Source organism: Centrocercus urophasianus, unplaced genomic scaffold (assembly GCF_019232065.1).
Source record: "Centrocercus urophasianus isolate 14NV4802_14NV808 unplaced genomic scaffold, USGS_Curo_1.0 seq_10, whole genome shotgun sequence".
NCBI classification, from domain to species: Eukaryota; Metazoa; Chordata; class Aves; order Galliformes; family Phasianidae; genus Centrocercus; species Centrocercus urophasianus.
In genome coordinates this window covers 3,568,715-3,583,875 of record NW_024884142.1, presented here as the reverse complement: position 1 = coordinate 3,583,875, position 15,161 = coordinate 3,568,715, and the positions used below count along the sequence as shown (strand labels likewise).

General features: G+C 44.0%; 1 protein-coding gene across 1 annotated transcript; it reads right to left on the bottom strand.

The window, feature by feature from the left end:
- Positions 1-1,442: 1,442 nt before the first annotated feature.
- Positions 1,443-14,130, bottom strand: LAPTM4A (lysosomal protein transmembrane 4 alpha). The gene is made up of 7 exons (XM_042822074.1): positions 13,951-14,130; positions 7,764-7,884; positions 5,536-5,612; positions 5,328-5,450; positions 3,709-3,804; positions 2,707-2,805; positions 1,443-2,215 (listed from the first exon to the last, which is right to left on the bottom strand). The coding sequence occupies exons 1-7, from the start codon at positions 14,047-14,049 to the stop codon at positions 2,141-2,143; spliced, it is 690 nt and encodes a 229-aa protein (XP_042678008.1). The 5' UTR covers positions 14,050-14,130; the 3' UTR covers positions 1,443-2,140.
- Positions 14,131-15,161: the final 1,031 nt, after the last annotated feature.

Below are 15,161 nucleotides of genomic sequence, written 5' to 3'. Positions count from 1 at the left end.
GAAGGGGAACTGTTACCTGTGATGAGGAACAGAACCACAGCCTCTCACCTCACCAGCGATAGTCTTTGGCATTAGTCACTTCAGCCACTTGCCTTTCTGACTTTGGAAGAGGCCATGATAGCATCTGCAGAGCTGACAGACAGCAGCACAGGGGCCACATCACCACCATTCAGAACTGCAGACCCCAACCCCTACAATTCCATGCGATGTAGTTAAAGACCACTTCAGTTTCACACATTCTTTACAGTGACCTGAAAGGAGGCTGCAGAAGGGAGGGTGTAAAGCCTCTCCTGCCCGGTTACCAACAATAGGACATTATCTCAGGCAGCACCACAGGAGGTTCAGATTGGATATTAGGAAGAATTTCTCTGTGGATGGAGTTGTTACACATTGAAACAGGTTGCTGAATGGAGTCTGCACAGCTGGAGGTATTTAAGAGATGTGGACGTGGCACTGAGGGAAATGGTTCAGTGGTAAGACTCTGCAATCAGGCTGATGCTGGGACTTGATGGTCTCGAAGGTCTCTTCTAACTTCGGTGATCAATTTCTTCCAGCTCTCCTCCAAAAACTTGTATTTTAGTGGTCTTTGCTCTTAAAGAATCTCTCAAGAACTCAAGCTCTCAAGAACTCAAAAACTGAGCGCACTTACAGGACACCAGTGTGCAAAGGTAACGGGAGAGGCAGGGTGCAGAAGGGCAGCACAGGACATCCATACACTACTGCAGTGCAAGGTGCTCTCATGGATGGCATTTTAGGTAGAAATTAAGCAGCCTCGTGCTGATATGTGGGAATGACCAAAAGCATTTTCTTAAACAGCAAAGCAACAGGAAGGAGGTACCTATTGCAGCTGACTGAAATAACCAACAGAAATAACCTGCCTGCCCCTTTTCCCTAGTTTAATCACAGATCCCTTTCGTCTACCATGGTAGGAAGCCAATTCCTCTTCAGATGTATCAAATCAGTAAAATGTATTTTATCTGTTACTGCAAAGGAGGAAGAACAGAAAGATCTCAATTTCATCTGTTTAAAAAGAGAACAGTACTGAATGTATGGCACACATCCAACAGCTTTGGACATTCTCCAGTGCAAGTACTGCTCTAATCCCACTGGGTGTCTGTCCTGCTCTTAGCATCTGACCTTATCAGGCATCAAATTTGCCCACAGGTCTGGAAGGTTTCAGTACAATTCCCTTTACTCAGCTTATATAAGTAGCAACCAAACAGAAGGCCACTGAGTCGTTCAACTGCAACCAAGGCTGCAGTATGAGCTTGTATACTGAAGGGAATCCATGCTTTCTATACAGAGGACTTCTGCTAGAGAACACGGATCAACCACTGCACAACACCATTCTCAGTCAGTGCCATACAGATACGGCTTAGTGAACCTGCCTGCAGGGCAGTGAAGGACTTCAGCATTTAAAAAAGAGGCAGACCAATCCAGGCTACTGGTAAACATTTCATAAAAGATTTATTTAAGTATCATTTATCACAAAGATGAAAATACGTATAAGATTAGGAGCATGCAACCATCATCTACGTTTCTATTTATTCCCTTGCATTGACAGCACATTGTAATACAAGTCCTGTGCCAACCTCGCTTCTTCCTGAAAATACTATGTTTCAGGACATAGGATAAAACAAAAAACCCACAGTAAGGTAACATATGAGAAAAGTGCAAAGTAAAAAAAAATTCATGTATATACCACATTCAAACCCCTTCCCCTCCAAAAACCAAATAAAGGCAAACTGTCATCCTGCTGCACAGATTGTCTTTATCTACTTTACAAAAAATGAATATAAATTAAGGGCACAGTCCTGCAGACACTTTTGTTTGTAGCTAACTTGAATCAAAGATGGGCTCAGGTATGGTATTAGGAAAAGCCACTGGTTAGTCACACGCAGAAGTTCCTGCAGTAGAAGGCCCTAAGGCAATAAAATGTTTAAAAGCATTAAGGAGAACAAAAAATTAAAGCAAACAAAATCACTCCCAGATGAGTTTTGCTTAGTAAGTTTCTATCAAACATTTTAAAACAGTTTGCTCCTAAAGTCCTGAATATTTCTATTACTTAAGCAGTTTTGCAAGATTGAAAGACAAAACCCCCAAGGAGCTGGTACAGGTGTGAACGACCATCCAGGGTGCTTCAGGCAGGGATGTAGGGAGGTGGAGGCTCCTTCTCAGGCATCTTCACTGCCATTTCGTAAGTTGGCAGAACGTACTGAACAAAAAACATGTTGAAGAGATTAATGCAGAAGGCTGAAGGTACAAAAAGCCCAGAGTGAAAGTATCATCACACGCCCACTGCAATTTAATTCTCTGTTGCAGGCTGATGTAGGAACCTAGCGATGCTTCCAATGAGCTGACGAGTGACAAAGTGAAAGACTGTGCACAAGCACTTCACTGCTGCGCTCCCCTAGGCCAGTAGTTCCACCCCGCTGCCTCTTGGTTTTACAAGCAGCAAGAAGGCTTTGATAGGTGCAGTCAGAAAGCTTCCCTCAATTACAAGAAAGCCCACCAGATTCCTCCCTGTAAAGCCCTCCTGTTTACGTGCTGTGAGAACGCAATGCCAATCTACCTTAAACAAGTTAAAGCAGCTGATGTTAATCCTCCCATTCTTTGTTCAGAAATCCAGACAAGACATGTAAACATGGATGCTGTGCTTTTCTATTCCAAAGTTAATTTCCGATTCCCTTCACAAAGAGGCCTTACCTGTGGAGGTGCTTCAAAAGCAGGGTACACTGCTATCTCTGGCAAATTTCTGTTGCTGATGTATTTATAGCAGTTCCATACACAGTTGATTAGATACGCCTGAAAGAGGAAAGATTTCTTTTTTTAAAGACCTCATATTAGCTGATTCAGAAACTAGATGCTAGATAACTTCTGTGTGACAAAAAGGAGCAACGTCCATCGACATACAGATACACACATGAAGGATGCTGCTTATTAGCAGGTTTAGTCCTGTTTAGCCTTGCTACCACAGTGATTCAGGACAGGATGAGCCCCACAGATCTTAGCAAAGGAATTCACAATCTAGCCACTTCATCTGCGTGCCTCAGAACTGCTAGTCAAACTGATCCCTAACTGGCTTATGCTTCTGTGCATCTCAGTCCAAACTTGCTTGCAGGAGGAGGACAGGCCAACAGCACAATTCCACTTACCCAAATTCATGTTATTATTTGTCTAACCACATGCAGAAGAGAGAATGAAGCCTGAGGCACTAAGGACAGGACAGCACAGCAGAGCAGCCTGATGTTAAGCTAACATCAGCTGCTGCAGAAAGACACACCGTCATGTTCTGATGACTGCACTTCATTTTTATGATTAATCTTTATACTCCTCGCACCCTGTTTATTATGATTAAGATTTTCAAAGTTTTATTTAAGTAACTTGCATGCCACAATTCAATATAGATAAGCTTAGGAAATAATAAATATTATTTCCACATATACAAAAAAAAAAAAAAAAAAAAAAGGTATCTGGAGTCTTTGTGCTTTCCTGCTCCCTACTAAGGTGCAAACATGCCCCACTGCAGGCAGCACAAACTCATGGGAGACAACAATACACCACATGCATGACTGGAGTTGTGTCATAACTGAACATCCTAACAGGTCAGCAATTGCACTCCAAGTTAATTCAGTATGTCTGTATCTACTGATAGCATGTGAACAGAGCTGCTCATTAAATGGTCACAAGTTCAAAATTGTAACTTACCTTTAAAATGATAAATAAAGCGAAGAACACCAGAACAATAAACAGAAGACAGCTGGAATCCAGTGAAAGAAGATCATCTTTGTAAGGGAAATCCGGCTAGTTAAAAATAAATAGGGGGGGGGGTAGAGAGAAATGGAGGAGATGAGCACAAACAGTACATTTATAAATATCAGACACCCACATTCCACCAAGCCCTGCCTAAATTATCCTCTCAGAAACAATGAGAAATTTACTCTCTCCTTTGCTCCTTCTTTACCCTCTCGCAAAGCAGAGCTTTTATCCTGCTTCTGTCCTGCAAGAATGGGTCACTGCAAAAGAGAGCTGTAAGGAAGCAGTGTACTTTCTGTCATTTTCTCTGTCTTATACTAGGACAGATGTCCATGAAATTTCCTTCTGAGCAACTGCAGCACAGCATCCGTACAGGTCCTTTACTTGAGAGGCCTTTATTGACTTAGTACCAATAACCTCTTATCAGTCCAACCAGTTATGTTATGTCTGCAAAGCAGAAAGCAAGAAGAGTTGACTCCAAACTTAGAAGAGGAGCCAAAACACAGCAAGGAGCTGCTGCAAATTTCACTCTCTTCTCCCCTGACCACACTAACAGGGCTTCTCCTCAGTGTTCATTTTTAAACATCTGCTTGCACAGATCTACACACCAGCCAGAAATAAGCTTGTGACCCAACTCAATTGCTGGTATATCCAACACACTGCATCTTTTCACAGTTAAACATAGGCAGCATTAATGAACATTCTGCTGCTGTTTCCTCAAAGTCTTGCTGAAAAATGAGAATAATACAGGATGTAAAAAAAAAAAAAAAGGAACCCTCAGAACCTCAGGCTCCATCCTATGATGCTGTAGACTCTGCATCCATCAGTCTTGCCCTATACTGACTCTTACCCTTCCCTCTCACCCCAACCAAATAAGAGTTGATGTTTTTATTCTGCAGTAACAAATGTACCACAGAACCACATTATTCAGCTTGCAAAATCTTTGTGTCAAGAGTAAATTAAGCACAAAGAGTTTAAACCAACATCTCCCCTCACAGATACTTCTCTCCTCCCCTTAGGTTTCCATTTAGGGAGAAGTCACACCATCAGTCCTTCCACTTCTGATAAGATCTCATGCTCACAACCACCTTGTCATCCCCTATGGCTGCTGCAGTCCAAGTTACTCTTTTTTAAGCAGCTACAAGGTCACAGAATTGTTCGAGTTGGAAGGGAGCTCTCAAGGCAATCTAGCCCAACTGCCCTGCAATGAACAGGGACACCTATGGCTCCATCAGTGCTCACAGCCCTGCCCAGCCTGAGTGCCTCCAGAGATGGGGCCTCCACTACATCTCCAGGCAACCTGTGCCAGTGCTTCACCACCCCGACTTAAGAAAACTCCAATATCTCCCCTCCTTTAGTTTGAAATCACTTTTCTTTGCCCTACCACAACAGACACTGTTAAAAAAGCCATCTCCTTTCTTACAGCCCCCCTTTAGATAAGGGAAGGTAACTATCAGGTCCCCCCAGAGCCTTTTTCCTCTGTGGAAAATAATTCAAGTTCTTGTAGCACTTATCAAACCAAAGTTCAACTTCAGATGAGAAATACTAACGCGAGCTGGACAAACACTTACCAACTGATCCAAGTAATCCTTGATTCTTGGCAAATAGGTTAAAGAACTGATTGCAACCAGACAACTGACCACAAAGTCAAAGAGTTGGTAACAGAAAAACGGGATCAGCCAGCCTACACGGTGCTGGAAAAGAAAAAAGCCATCTGTAAGATATTCAGTTAAATGTTCAAATAGCAACTTTAAAGATACAGACTGTGAGTATACTTACAGCAATTGCACCATACACCATCATTGCACTGATTGTGAACATGAGGAGGGAGATAGCAAAGAGAACGCAGGCATTTTCTGCATTAAAAGAAAAAACAATTTAGAGTCAATCATTACTTCACGTTAGCACACTGACTGGTACACAATCTCTATACATAAAACAGTTGAGAGGGAAATCATGGTTATCTACACAAACTGGAAGCTGCAGATTTGAGTAACTCAGTTCTCTACTAAAAGGAAAAGGTTTGGCTCAAGAAAACCAGCTGGAAAAAAAAAGGCTTTACCTTAATCAAAAGCCTTCATAAAGCTCAGGCATACCAATTAGAAGCCTGACATCGTATAATTGTAACACAGCATAACAATGCTTATTTGCAGTATGTCAGTGCCCAAAGTATGCGGGTGATTAATTTTACTACTGGAAAGACTTCAAGTGAAGTCAGCACAACGCCAACCTTTCTGCTTAAAGTGCTTGGGTTATATAATTTGGTCATTGGCAGCAGGAACTGCACTGCTGCTTAAGTACCAGTAAGGAAAACAGGAAATGGCTGTGTGGAAGGTATCCTATTATTTGGGAGAAAAAGCAGCTGAACAGAAGCCAAATGGTAGCAGAATCCAGGACACCCATGGAAGCTGAATGATAAAGATCCCCCCTGTGCAACACGGTTAGTGATGACAGAAGCACAGCTGCTTTCCACCAGTTAGATTATATTCACTGTCCTACAGCAAGCACAGTTGTATTTTTAAACACAGAGAAAGAAACCAGCTCAAGCCTATAGATGTTGTAAGCTCCTGATTTTAGCAAAGCTGAAGCCAAACTCCCGTGGTTCAACATGCTTGAAAAGAAATTATCTGCAACTGATGTGAAAATTATACCACATTCGCATATCTAACTCATTATGAGATAATAACTACACACACAGATGGCATCAAGAAGGCCCTCCTAAAATGCACTGTCTTCATCAGAAATTGTGAATGACAAACAAGTGTTAAACTCATACTGACAAATCCTTAGAATAGAATTCACACAATAGAATTTTGATCGTGCAAGAGGGTGAAGCCCCTTTGTAGCCACAAAACCTTGTTTGCTCCTTGCTCCTGCTCCCATTTAACTACTAACATACATGAGTTACGGCTACAGATGAGAAGCCAGGTCACAAACAACTCAGCTTCAAGCTGCACGTTAGGAAACACTGCTTCTCTACAAGAGTGGCCAGGCAGTGCAATGGGCTGCCCAGGGAGGTGGTGGAGTCACCGACCCTGCAGGTGCCCAAGGAACATTTGGCGTTGGTGGTTTAATGAGAGCTATTGGTGATGGTTGGACTGGCTGATCCCGGGGGTCTTTTCCAACCTGGGTGATTCTGTGACTGTATGATAACTCACAAAGACTGAACTGGAACTCTCCAAACCCAGACTTGTGCTGTACTATTCATCTTCACTCCATACCAGATCTTGCTAAATTTCAGTATAACAGAAGACCTGACACATTAGAAGTGCCACTCAACATATTCCTGCACACTTACAACAAACCCAGAATTTAGCAAGCACGTACACAAGATTATATGTCACACTGGAGCTAAGAAACCTGGTCACTGAAGATAAGAGTTTGACACCAATTCCCTTTGTGAGCATCATACAGTTCATCTGTAACAACAAGCCAAAAACTAGGTTTAATTTTGCTCTTTCCGTTCTATGCTTTCTGTTGTTTGGTTTCTCTCAAAATTTGATGTACAGAATAAATATCTCCCTGAAGTACTTCATAGTCTGATTTTCTCTCTTAGAAAGATATTGTGCTTTTCTTTCAGTAGACTTCCAAGCCTGTAGACTGTAGAGTTCTTTCCTTACATTCAGGAAGATCAACACAAATTCCAAGAGCTTCCTAAAAATAAGCTCTATTTCTGTTTTACTGACCCAGCAAGGACAACAAATGTTCACAGAGAAAGCAAAGTACTGATGTTCTACGTGTACTGAGTGTTGAAAAAGGCCAGGAAACCTTTAGAAATCCTGCTGTTCAACAGGATTGGGACTAACATGAAGTAAAAATAATATTCCACTAACCTTTTCACACGTACAGCAGATCTGAATTACTAATAATTCAAAAGACACTCAAAAACAAACAAACAAGGAAATCATTTTTAAAAGCTGCATGTCTTCATGATACACCATTGCAAGGCAAGTACACTATGACACTGCATTTTTGTGTTCAATTGCATGGAAGAGCTATGCACCTACCAGCCATCCTCTCAGAAGCATAGTAGTTTCCAATGACTTCATACTGGATATTAACAGTTGGCACTACGTTTGGATGAGTCACTTCTACAGTCAACAAGATGCCCATCAGCAAGTTCACCACCTGAAAAAGATCACAGTTTCCTGGGTAAGTTACTGTAACAGCTCTGATCATCTTAACAACACCAGTAAGCTTTTCACTTCAGTGAGAAGCAGGCTCTTTGCTTTGCCTATTGTGAAAATGCAGGAAGGGAACACAGGACAACTTAAGATCAAATTGCAAGCTAATTTAGTTAAAGCCATGCCCAAAAAAATGCACTGGATTAGCTTTAATGAATTCAAAACTAACTAACTTTGCAGATGAAGAGGATGGAAGAGCTTACAGTCATTCAAATGACACAGATACTAATTGATCAAGGCAGATCTGTGAACTGGAAATAGTTAAAAGAGGCAGGAATGAAAGATTACACTGAGGGACACAACAAAGCACATTTGGAAGAGATTTTGCTTCCTACAACAACTTGAAAGGCAGAGGTAATTTAATACACAAATAAGGTACTGCATGCTACTCTTCCAAATGGTGCTAGGGTAAGGCAGTACAAATGGATGTGCAAAAGGGAAAATCCATGCTACAGCTCACATCCTCAGCTACAGCTTGCTTCCAGCCCTCCCCATCCCTCCATGTTACCAACTTACAGAAGCTATGGAGAACTGGCTCTCTCCTACCTAGAACATTTATTAAAACCTCCTCAAGTCTTATCAGACAGGCTAAACAAACAAATAGTGAAAGCTGAAGAAATCTTGCATAAAGGTTGAACTCCAAAATCCATAAGCATTCAGCACTTGGCTATATGCTTACCAGTACTCCTCCTTACTGTCAAAGACTGCTCCTGCTCCCCTGTTTGGTACAAACCAGAAATGCTTTCAGTGAGGCTCAAAGAGTCCGAAGTAGATTAAAGCTCTGGAAAACTACCTTCACAGCATTTATAGGCTGGTCAGGATTTACAGGGCATAGTTTTGGTTCTTACTACCTGGAGAGATAGGCCAAAGAAAAAGGTTTCCTACTAGAAACCTTCGCAGCAGTATTTCCAAGCCGCAGCCATTTCAGTATTCAGCATCAGTATTCAGCACCAGCAGCAGGATCTCTTACAATTAGCCTCCAAAAGAGGCAACGAGCAAGAAAAAAATAGAAAAGAAAACCCCACACAGTGCCCCGCAGTTTCTCCTAAGATTATTTGCCAGAGATTTCTTCTGTTACTGGCAGTGCTCCAAGAGCCTGCGATGGCAGCAACGGCAAATCCATGCACAATACAGAAGTTTCCTTACATTAAGTAAGGCAAATAGTTCGACAACATTTAAAAGGAGGTTTAGCTATTAAGGTTTAGAGATTAACACTTACACGAAAAGAACCTTTCAGTGAAAGGTGGCAGTTGTGTAAAGCACTGCCATGGCATCGTGCATTAGGAGAACTTACCAGGCACGCCAGGTTCTCCTTGGTATCCTTGCTTTTATGCCTTAGAAACAGCAGCTGCTAGGAACTGGCACTGAGTTTGCCCACCACTATCTTCACAATACACTGATGTTTCCCCTCACGAGTTTGCCCTGTAGGAGACCTACTGATCTGCCACTGGTTTAATGCTCTGACTTTGTTCCACCATCATTTGGAGGTACAGAACGTGATCTTTTCTCACCCTCATTTCCTCCTCCTCTATTCTGCCTTTCTGCTCTCAATGCTTTTTCAAGCTTTTTATTTCCTTCCTCTCTGTGAATGAATCAGAGGTATCAACCTGTTTTGGAAAACAACTTCTTTGGCTGTATTTATCTTTATAAGCTCACATCAAGTCTGGATATCTGGTTGCTGAAACATTAATTTTCTACTTCATAAAACACAATGAGACTTGTTCAGTCATAGCCCATTCACTTATGTTTATACACCATCACCATTTTAACTCGAATAGTGATTAAGTTCAGACTGAAATGACTTCATTGCTGAGTTTAACTGCTGTGATAGGCTATCTGCTTGCAGATAAGGGCCAAGCAGCACTTGCATTAACACAGAAGTGCAGAAGTCAGTCCGGTCTTTAAAATTGAAAGCTTTAATGCCTTTCCATTGCACTCGTGCAGCCCTACAACTGCCACTGTTTCGGTTTTCTTTCTACCCACGGTCCTGATTTAGCATAACTAACTCTTAGTGACATCACCAGTTAAGTTCAGAGTATCAGAGCTCAGCCAGAAAGAGTGCAAGGAAAACGGATTGGCTTTTGAATGCCCTGGTTTGCTATGTGAACAGTGTGGTTTGATCCTCCTCCCCCTCCAGCCTGGATCAGAGAGCAAAAACCAAACACCTCTGCTAATTAATACGGCAGGGCTTCCATTGCTCCACTGTTGCTCTACTTGAATCATAAACAGCACTGAACAATTCATCATGTACAACATATGGATTTATATTAAGTTACAAACAACTCCAAATAAGGTATCCTTTCAAGCCCGAGCCTGCATTTTAGCTGCAGCCATTCCTCTTCCACACAAGCCTGATAACAGCAAAACCACAAGGCTCGTTTCAGCTCCACAGTCAACGCAAACAACAGCCAGAGCTTGGATTGCAAGGCATCTTCCAAGTTTTAACAGAACCCACTCACCACAAATAACATTAGTAGCTGGCAATGTAATAAATGACTTTCTACTTCAACCAGGTAACAAACTGAGGTTGCACAAAGACATCTCCAGGGGTCCCTTTCAACCTCAACCATTCTGCGATTCCACACACAGAAACATCAGCTCCCTGTACGCTCAGAACTCCAGAGATTGAACTGTAATGAGCATTAGCTTTTTAATTACTGAGCTCTTATCTCCACTGTATATATTTAATGGCTAATCACGCACTGCTTTGCATCTCTGGAGGCCTAAACATGAAATGTAGGTTTCCCCCAGCACTCTGAGTGCTTACAAGACTTAGAAACAATTCCTACTTGCAATCTGCTTACACGAGCAGGGAAGTAAAGTGAAGCTGCCTTGCACAACTACACTTCCCCAGCTTTCTCTTCGTTTCCCAGTACTTTAACACATCCTTGAAGAAACAAAATGAGGTAGTTTCTTGGCAGTGCTTTTTTGTGTGCCTGTGGGTTCTTCTGTGCGTTTTAGTCCTGCTTTTTTTTTTTTTTCCCCCCTGATCTACTGAGAAAAGCATATTTTCAACAGAGCATTCCACAGCTTCTAGTACTATTATAATCCTTTACATTTGGAAGCTGCGCTCGGAGAAGAACCATCTCCAGAGATGCTCCTGATGCTCCTGTTATCCAGTAGCACTCGCATCATTTTGATTCCATCACTGAAGTTTCCTGCCAGAATGAAACAGCAGCTCCCTCCCAAACAATGCTGTTACTTTCAGGCTGTTTATTGAACTCTGATCCGATTTTGCCAATGCAGCGTTCATGTTTCCGGTCTCTGGAAAGCACTGTGCCTAATAAGAAAGTTTACAGGAAGAAAAAAAAAAAAACTTCAAAGCCACATGTTTGCAATTACGAAGCTGGGAATAGGAGGTTTTCTTTCCTTCCTACGCAGGACAGCAGGGAGCATTATAGAATAAATCAAGCTAAACTAGTCCTGAAAATTAAGCATGGTCCTCTAGAAACGGTCTGAACTCAGTTTTCCACATAAACAGCTCATCTGTTTATCAGAAGCAGCAGCAGCAAACAGACTGCATGTGCTTAGAGCAGGCGGGTGTGTGACACGGCACCAAGAGCAGGCATTGGAGATAACGCCGCTGCTCTCCACGGACTGACAGAAGTACACCTTCAGGACAGTAACACGTAGCTGCTTTAATGAGGAGGTGAGTTCATTTGATACGAGATTTTAAAGTATTCGTATAAGCAAAAAATCAGATAAAATGCCTGAAGTGTTACATAAGAACAACGCATATGTATTAAAAGGCCCAACCTCTTATCTTACTAAAACATCTGGAGGAGATTGCTACAGGACTCCATTTTATGGTTGCTATCAAATTCCTCCAGGGGTGCACAGCACAAGAGCAGTGTATCCACTGAATGCAGGCTGGTGCCAAGGCCTCAGCCACACCAACCTACGGCTGGACTGCATTTCCTACCTGCCTCCTAAGAAACAGGACAGTGAAGTTCCCCCTATCTGTCCCACCATAACTTACAAGCAGATCATTAAATTAGTTTAGAAACATTTATCACCAGCTAGCATCTGAAAGATTGAAATTAATGATTATTATAAATAAATGGCTTACTAGTGAAAATGTCCAAACAGCCTGACGTGCCTTAACCCATTTATGCATTTGTTTCTTAAGGAAAAGTTTCTCAACAGAAAGATTAGTTTTATTTTCACTGTCTGAATTGTTATTAGATGTCAACACAGCTAAATAATAAAATATATTTTGATTTAAAGCATCAGGCAAGGCAAACCACCTAAGAATTCACGTTAAGATCTTATTTCAACTCAGACAGCTAACAGAACAGTCAGCACCTTTTCTCAGCTGGCATCTCAGAGGAAACCAAAAGAAACATTTTCAAAGGATTTGGTAGGTTTATAACAAAACACAGTAATCAAGCCCCTCAGTGGCACCCAGCTACCCAGAATTCAACTCCGTTTTTTCTTCTAATAGCCTGCAGTCACACAAGACCAGAGGACACTTTGTCACCACACCAAGGCCTTCCCAAGTCTATAAGCACTGCGGTATATCTTTAGATTTAGAGAGGAGGAAAAGGGGTTGCACCCATGAGCTAAGAATAAACAGCAGCTCAGAAACACAGGAAAAAACTGAGTGCTACCAGGCCTGGCGAAACTGAAAGCAGAACCATGTCCCTCTGACATCCTGGGTTTCTCAATATCCAGCTACCAGGAAGCAAAAGTGTGGAATGCAGTCAGGTATATTTGATTCATAAGAACACGAACAACTCCTTACGAGCAAAGGCTTACACTTCTACTTGACACAGCAGATTGATCAACTTCCAGAAGTTTCACAGCGTTCCACAACAGGTTACATGTTCACTACTACAAAGGTCTTTGTTATTTTATATGGACTTCGTACGGATTTTAGAGTGAAATCAGTGCCAGATCATCTTCCCTATTCTTTTTTGGAAAAATAATAACACCCCTTTTTCTAGAGTTTTGCTGCATTTCTTACACCCTGCCCCACTTTCTCCAGTCATTCTATCATTTACCAGAACACTATTGCTGACAGTGAAAAAAAAGAAAAAGCAAAAAAGCCAGGCATCTCTCAATACTCATGAGAGACCATGAACTCACTAAACTTCAATTCCCACTATTTCTGCTTCTGCTGAATCAGTTTGTGTGCATGCCAGGGCATACGAACTCAGGTTTTCATTTTTACCATCAGGAAAAGGGTAAAGGTGCACATAGTTTGGTTACAGCTCTGGGAGAACAGAAAAGCTGTGATGCAACCTGTTTACATCATCCTCACATTTTCCCTGCCCACGGGGGTAAGAGGAAGGAAAGATGAGGAAAGAAACTGAATAAAAGGGAACTCTGCTCTGTGCCTTAACTCGTGGGTACTGTTCTCACGTTTTTACTTTTTTTCTTCCCCACTTCAGTTCAAAACAGTCTTTAATCCCTCAGCTTCACCACTGCAGCTGTGCTGAGAGCTGAGGGCAAAGGACAGCCGAAGCTGCCCAACGTTCACACAGCACCTGCCTCTCAAAGGCTACACACCACTCGAAGGCACATCTCTTATCGCTTTATTCCCCACATGCCCCGAATTCCACCTTCCTCCAGCTCCTCCCGGCCAAGGACACGCTCAGCACTGACTGAAAAGCCGCTTCTAAGCCCCCAAGGAGGGAAAGAGGAACGCTAACAGCTCAGCTGCCACGGCCTTCAGTCTCGCCGCACTTTGTTTTCTTCACTACGGTGAGGGACGTCGAATGCTAGGCAACACCGGGAGGCCTGAATCACCTCGGGAAGCCCACGTTGCTTCTCCCGCACGACACGCGCACACGGGACAGCCGGCGCCCACACCGCGACCCACGCGACACCGCCCACCCTAACCGCACGCGGCGCCCCCCGCGCAGGGCGCATGCGCGCTGCCCACCCGTCGCCCACCGCCGGGCAACGGCCGGAGCCCCGCGCACGCGCGCTGCGCTCAACCGGAACCATCGCCGCCGCTGCCGCCTCCCCGGCGCTCCCCCGGCCGCCCCCCGCGCCAGCTGCTCACCATGTACCAGGTTCCTAAAATGATGGTGCCGGTCCGCACATGGCAGCAACCACAACAACGAGTACTGTAAAAACGGTCGCGGCTCCGCTTGAACGTCATGCTGGCAGCTGCTCCGCCGCGCTCGCTCCACCAGACGCCCTCCTCCGAACTCGCCGCTCGCTCTCTCCCAGCACTTCCCCTCAGCTGAGGGCCGTAAAACCCCCGCTCGCGCGTCACCGCCTCTCCGGCCAATCGCGTGTCGACAGCGGGGGCGCTGAGGGGTGTGCCCGCGGGAGGGCCTACGCGTCGCCGCGGCAACAGCGGATTGGCGGCGCCGCGGACCAATCGCAGTGCCCCGAGTGCAACGCCCTGCCGTTCACCTGCGCGGCGGCGGGGTGGAGCTCACCTGAGGCGACGCGCGGTAGGGGCTGTCCGACGTCCGCCATATTGGGGAGGAGCCGCCCTCCCCCACTCACCTCGGCCCGGAGGCAGCCTGGGATGGCGGCGGGCGTCGTGTTGTGCGGGGCTGGTGCCTGGGCTGCTTCCTCCTGAGGACCAGTGGGGGCGGCCGTAAAACATTACGAAACCAATTTTGCAGACAGCCCTTTGTTACAGCCCTTTGAAAGGACAGCGAAGTCACTTCAGTGGACCTCGGAGCACCCAAATCCCACAGATTCCACTGAAATTCAGTTAGTACTTTGCGATTCGCTTAAACCTTTGGCTGTTCTTCCAGAGAGAATTCTCGTTATTAATGTCGTGCGTTACATGGTGAGAGGATGCGCGAGCAAAGTGCGAACAGAAGAGGTTCACACATGCTTAAATTCTGTATGAGTTCCACGTCCTGTGTGGTGACAACACTGCTAGTCCCACTGAAAGCTGCAGGTGCTATTAAGCATTGATTAGAAGTAATGTATATAGATCCTGAGTGCTGCTTTTGTATGTGTGAGAGATAAGGAGTGCTCCTGTTCCCGTAAGAGGAGCACCCGTAACCTTCCCCCGACCCGAGCACAGCCCTGCGTTTGCAGACCTGCTGTGTTGATACAGAAACGTGCGTGGTTTATTTTAACCTTACTGCAGCTGCAAGTGTTTCCTTCTTGGCTGTATACAACTGTTTGGAGACACTCATAGAACTTAAATATTTGCTGTGTGTATATACACCGAGAGGTACCTTATCTGTCAGTATGGTGGTTCGCTCTGAACAATGAGAAGTTAACAAGGGTGACTAGTTCTCC

Bases quoted from the DNA above. Each gene is read 5' to 3' on its own strand.
- LAPTM4A (XM_042822074.1), bottom strand. From the start codon at position 14,049: ATGACGTTCAAGCGGAGCCGCGACCGTTTTTACAGTACTCGTTGTTGT. The intron at 7,885-13,950 runs GTGAGCAGCTGG...GATCTTTTTCAG, and splicing joins TTTTAGGAACCTGGTACATG to GTGGTGAACTTGCTGATGGG. The intron at 5,451-5,535 runs GTAAGTATACTC...TTTCTTTTCCAG, and splicing joins TGGTGTATGGTGCAATTGCT to CACCGTGTAGGCTGGCTGAT.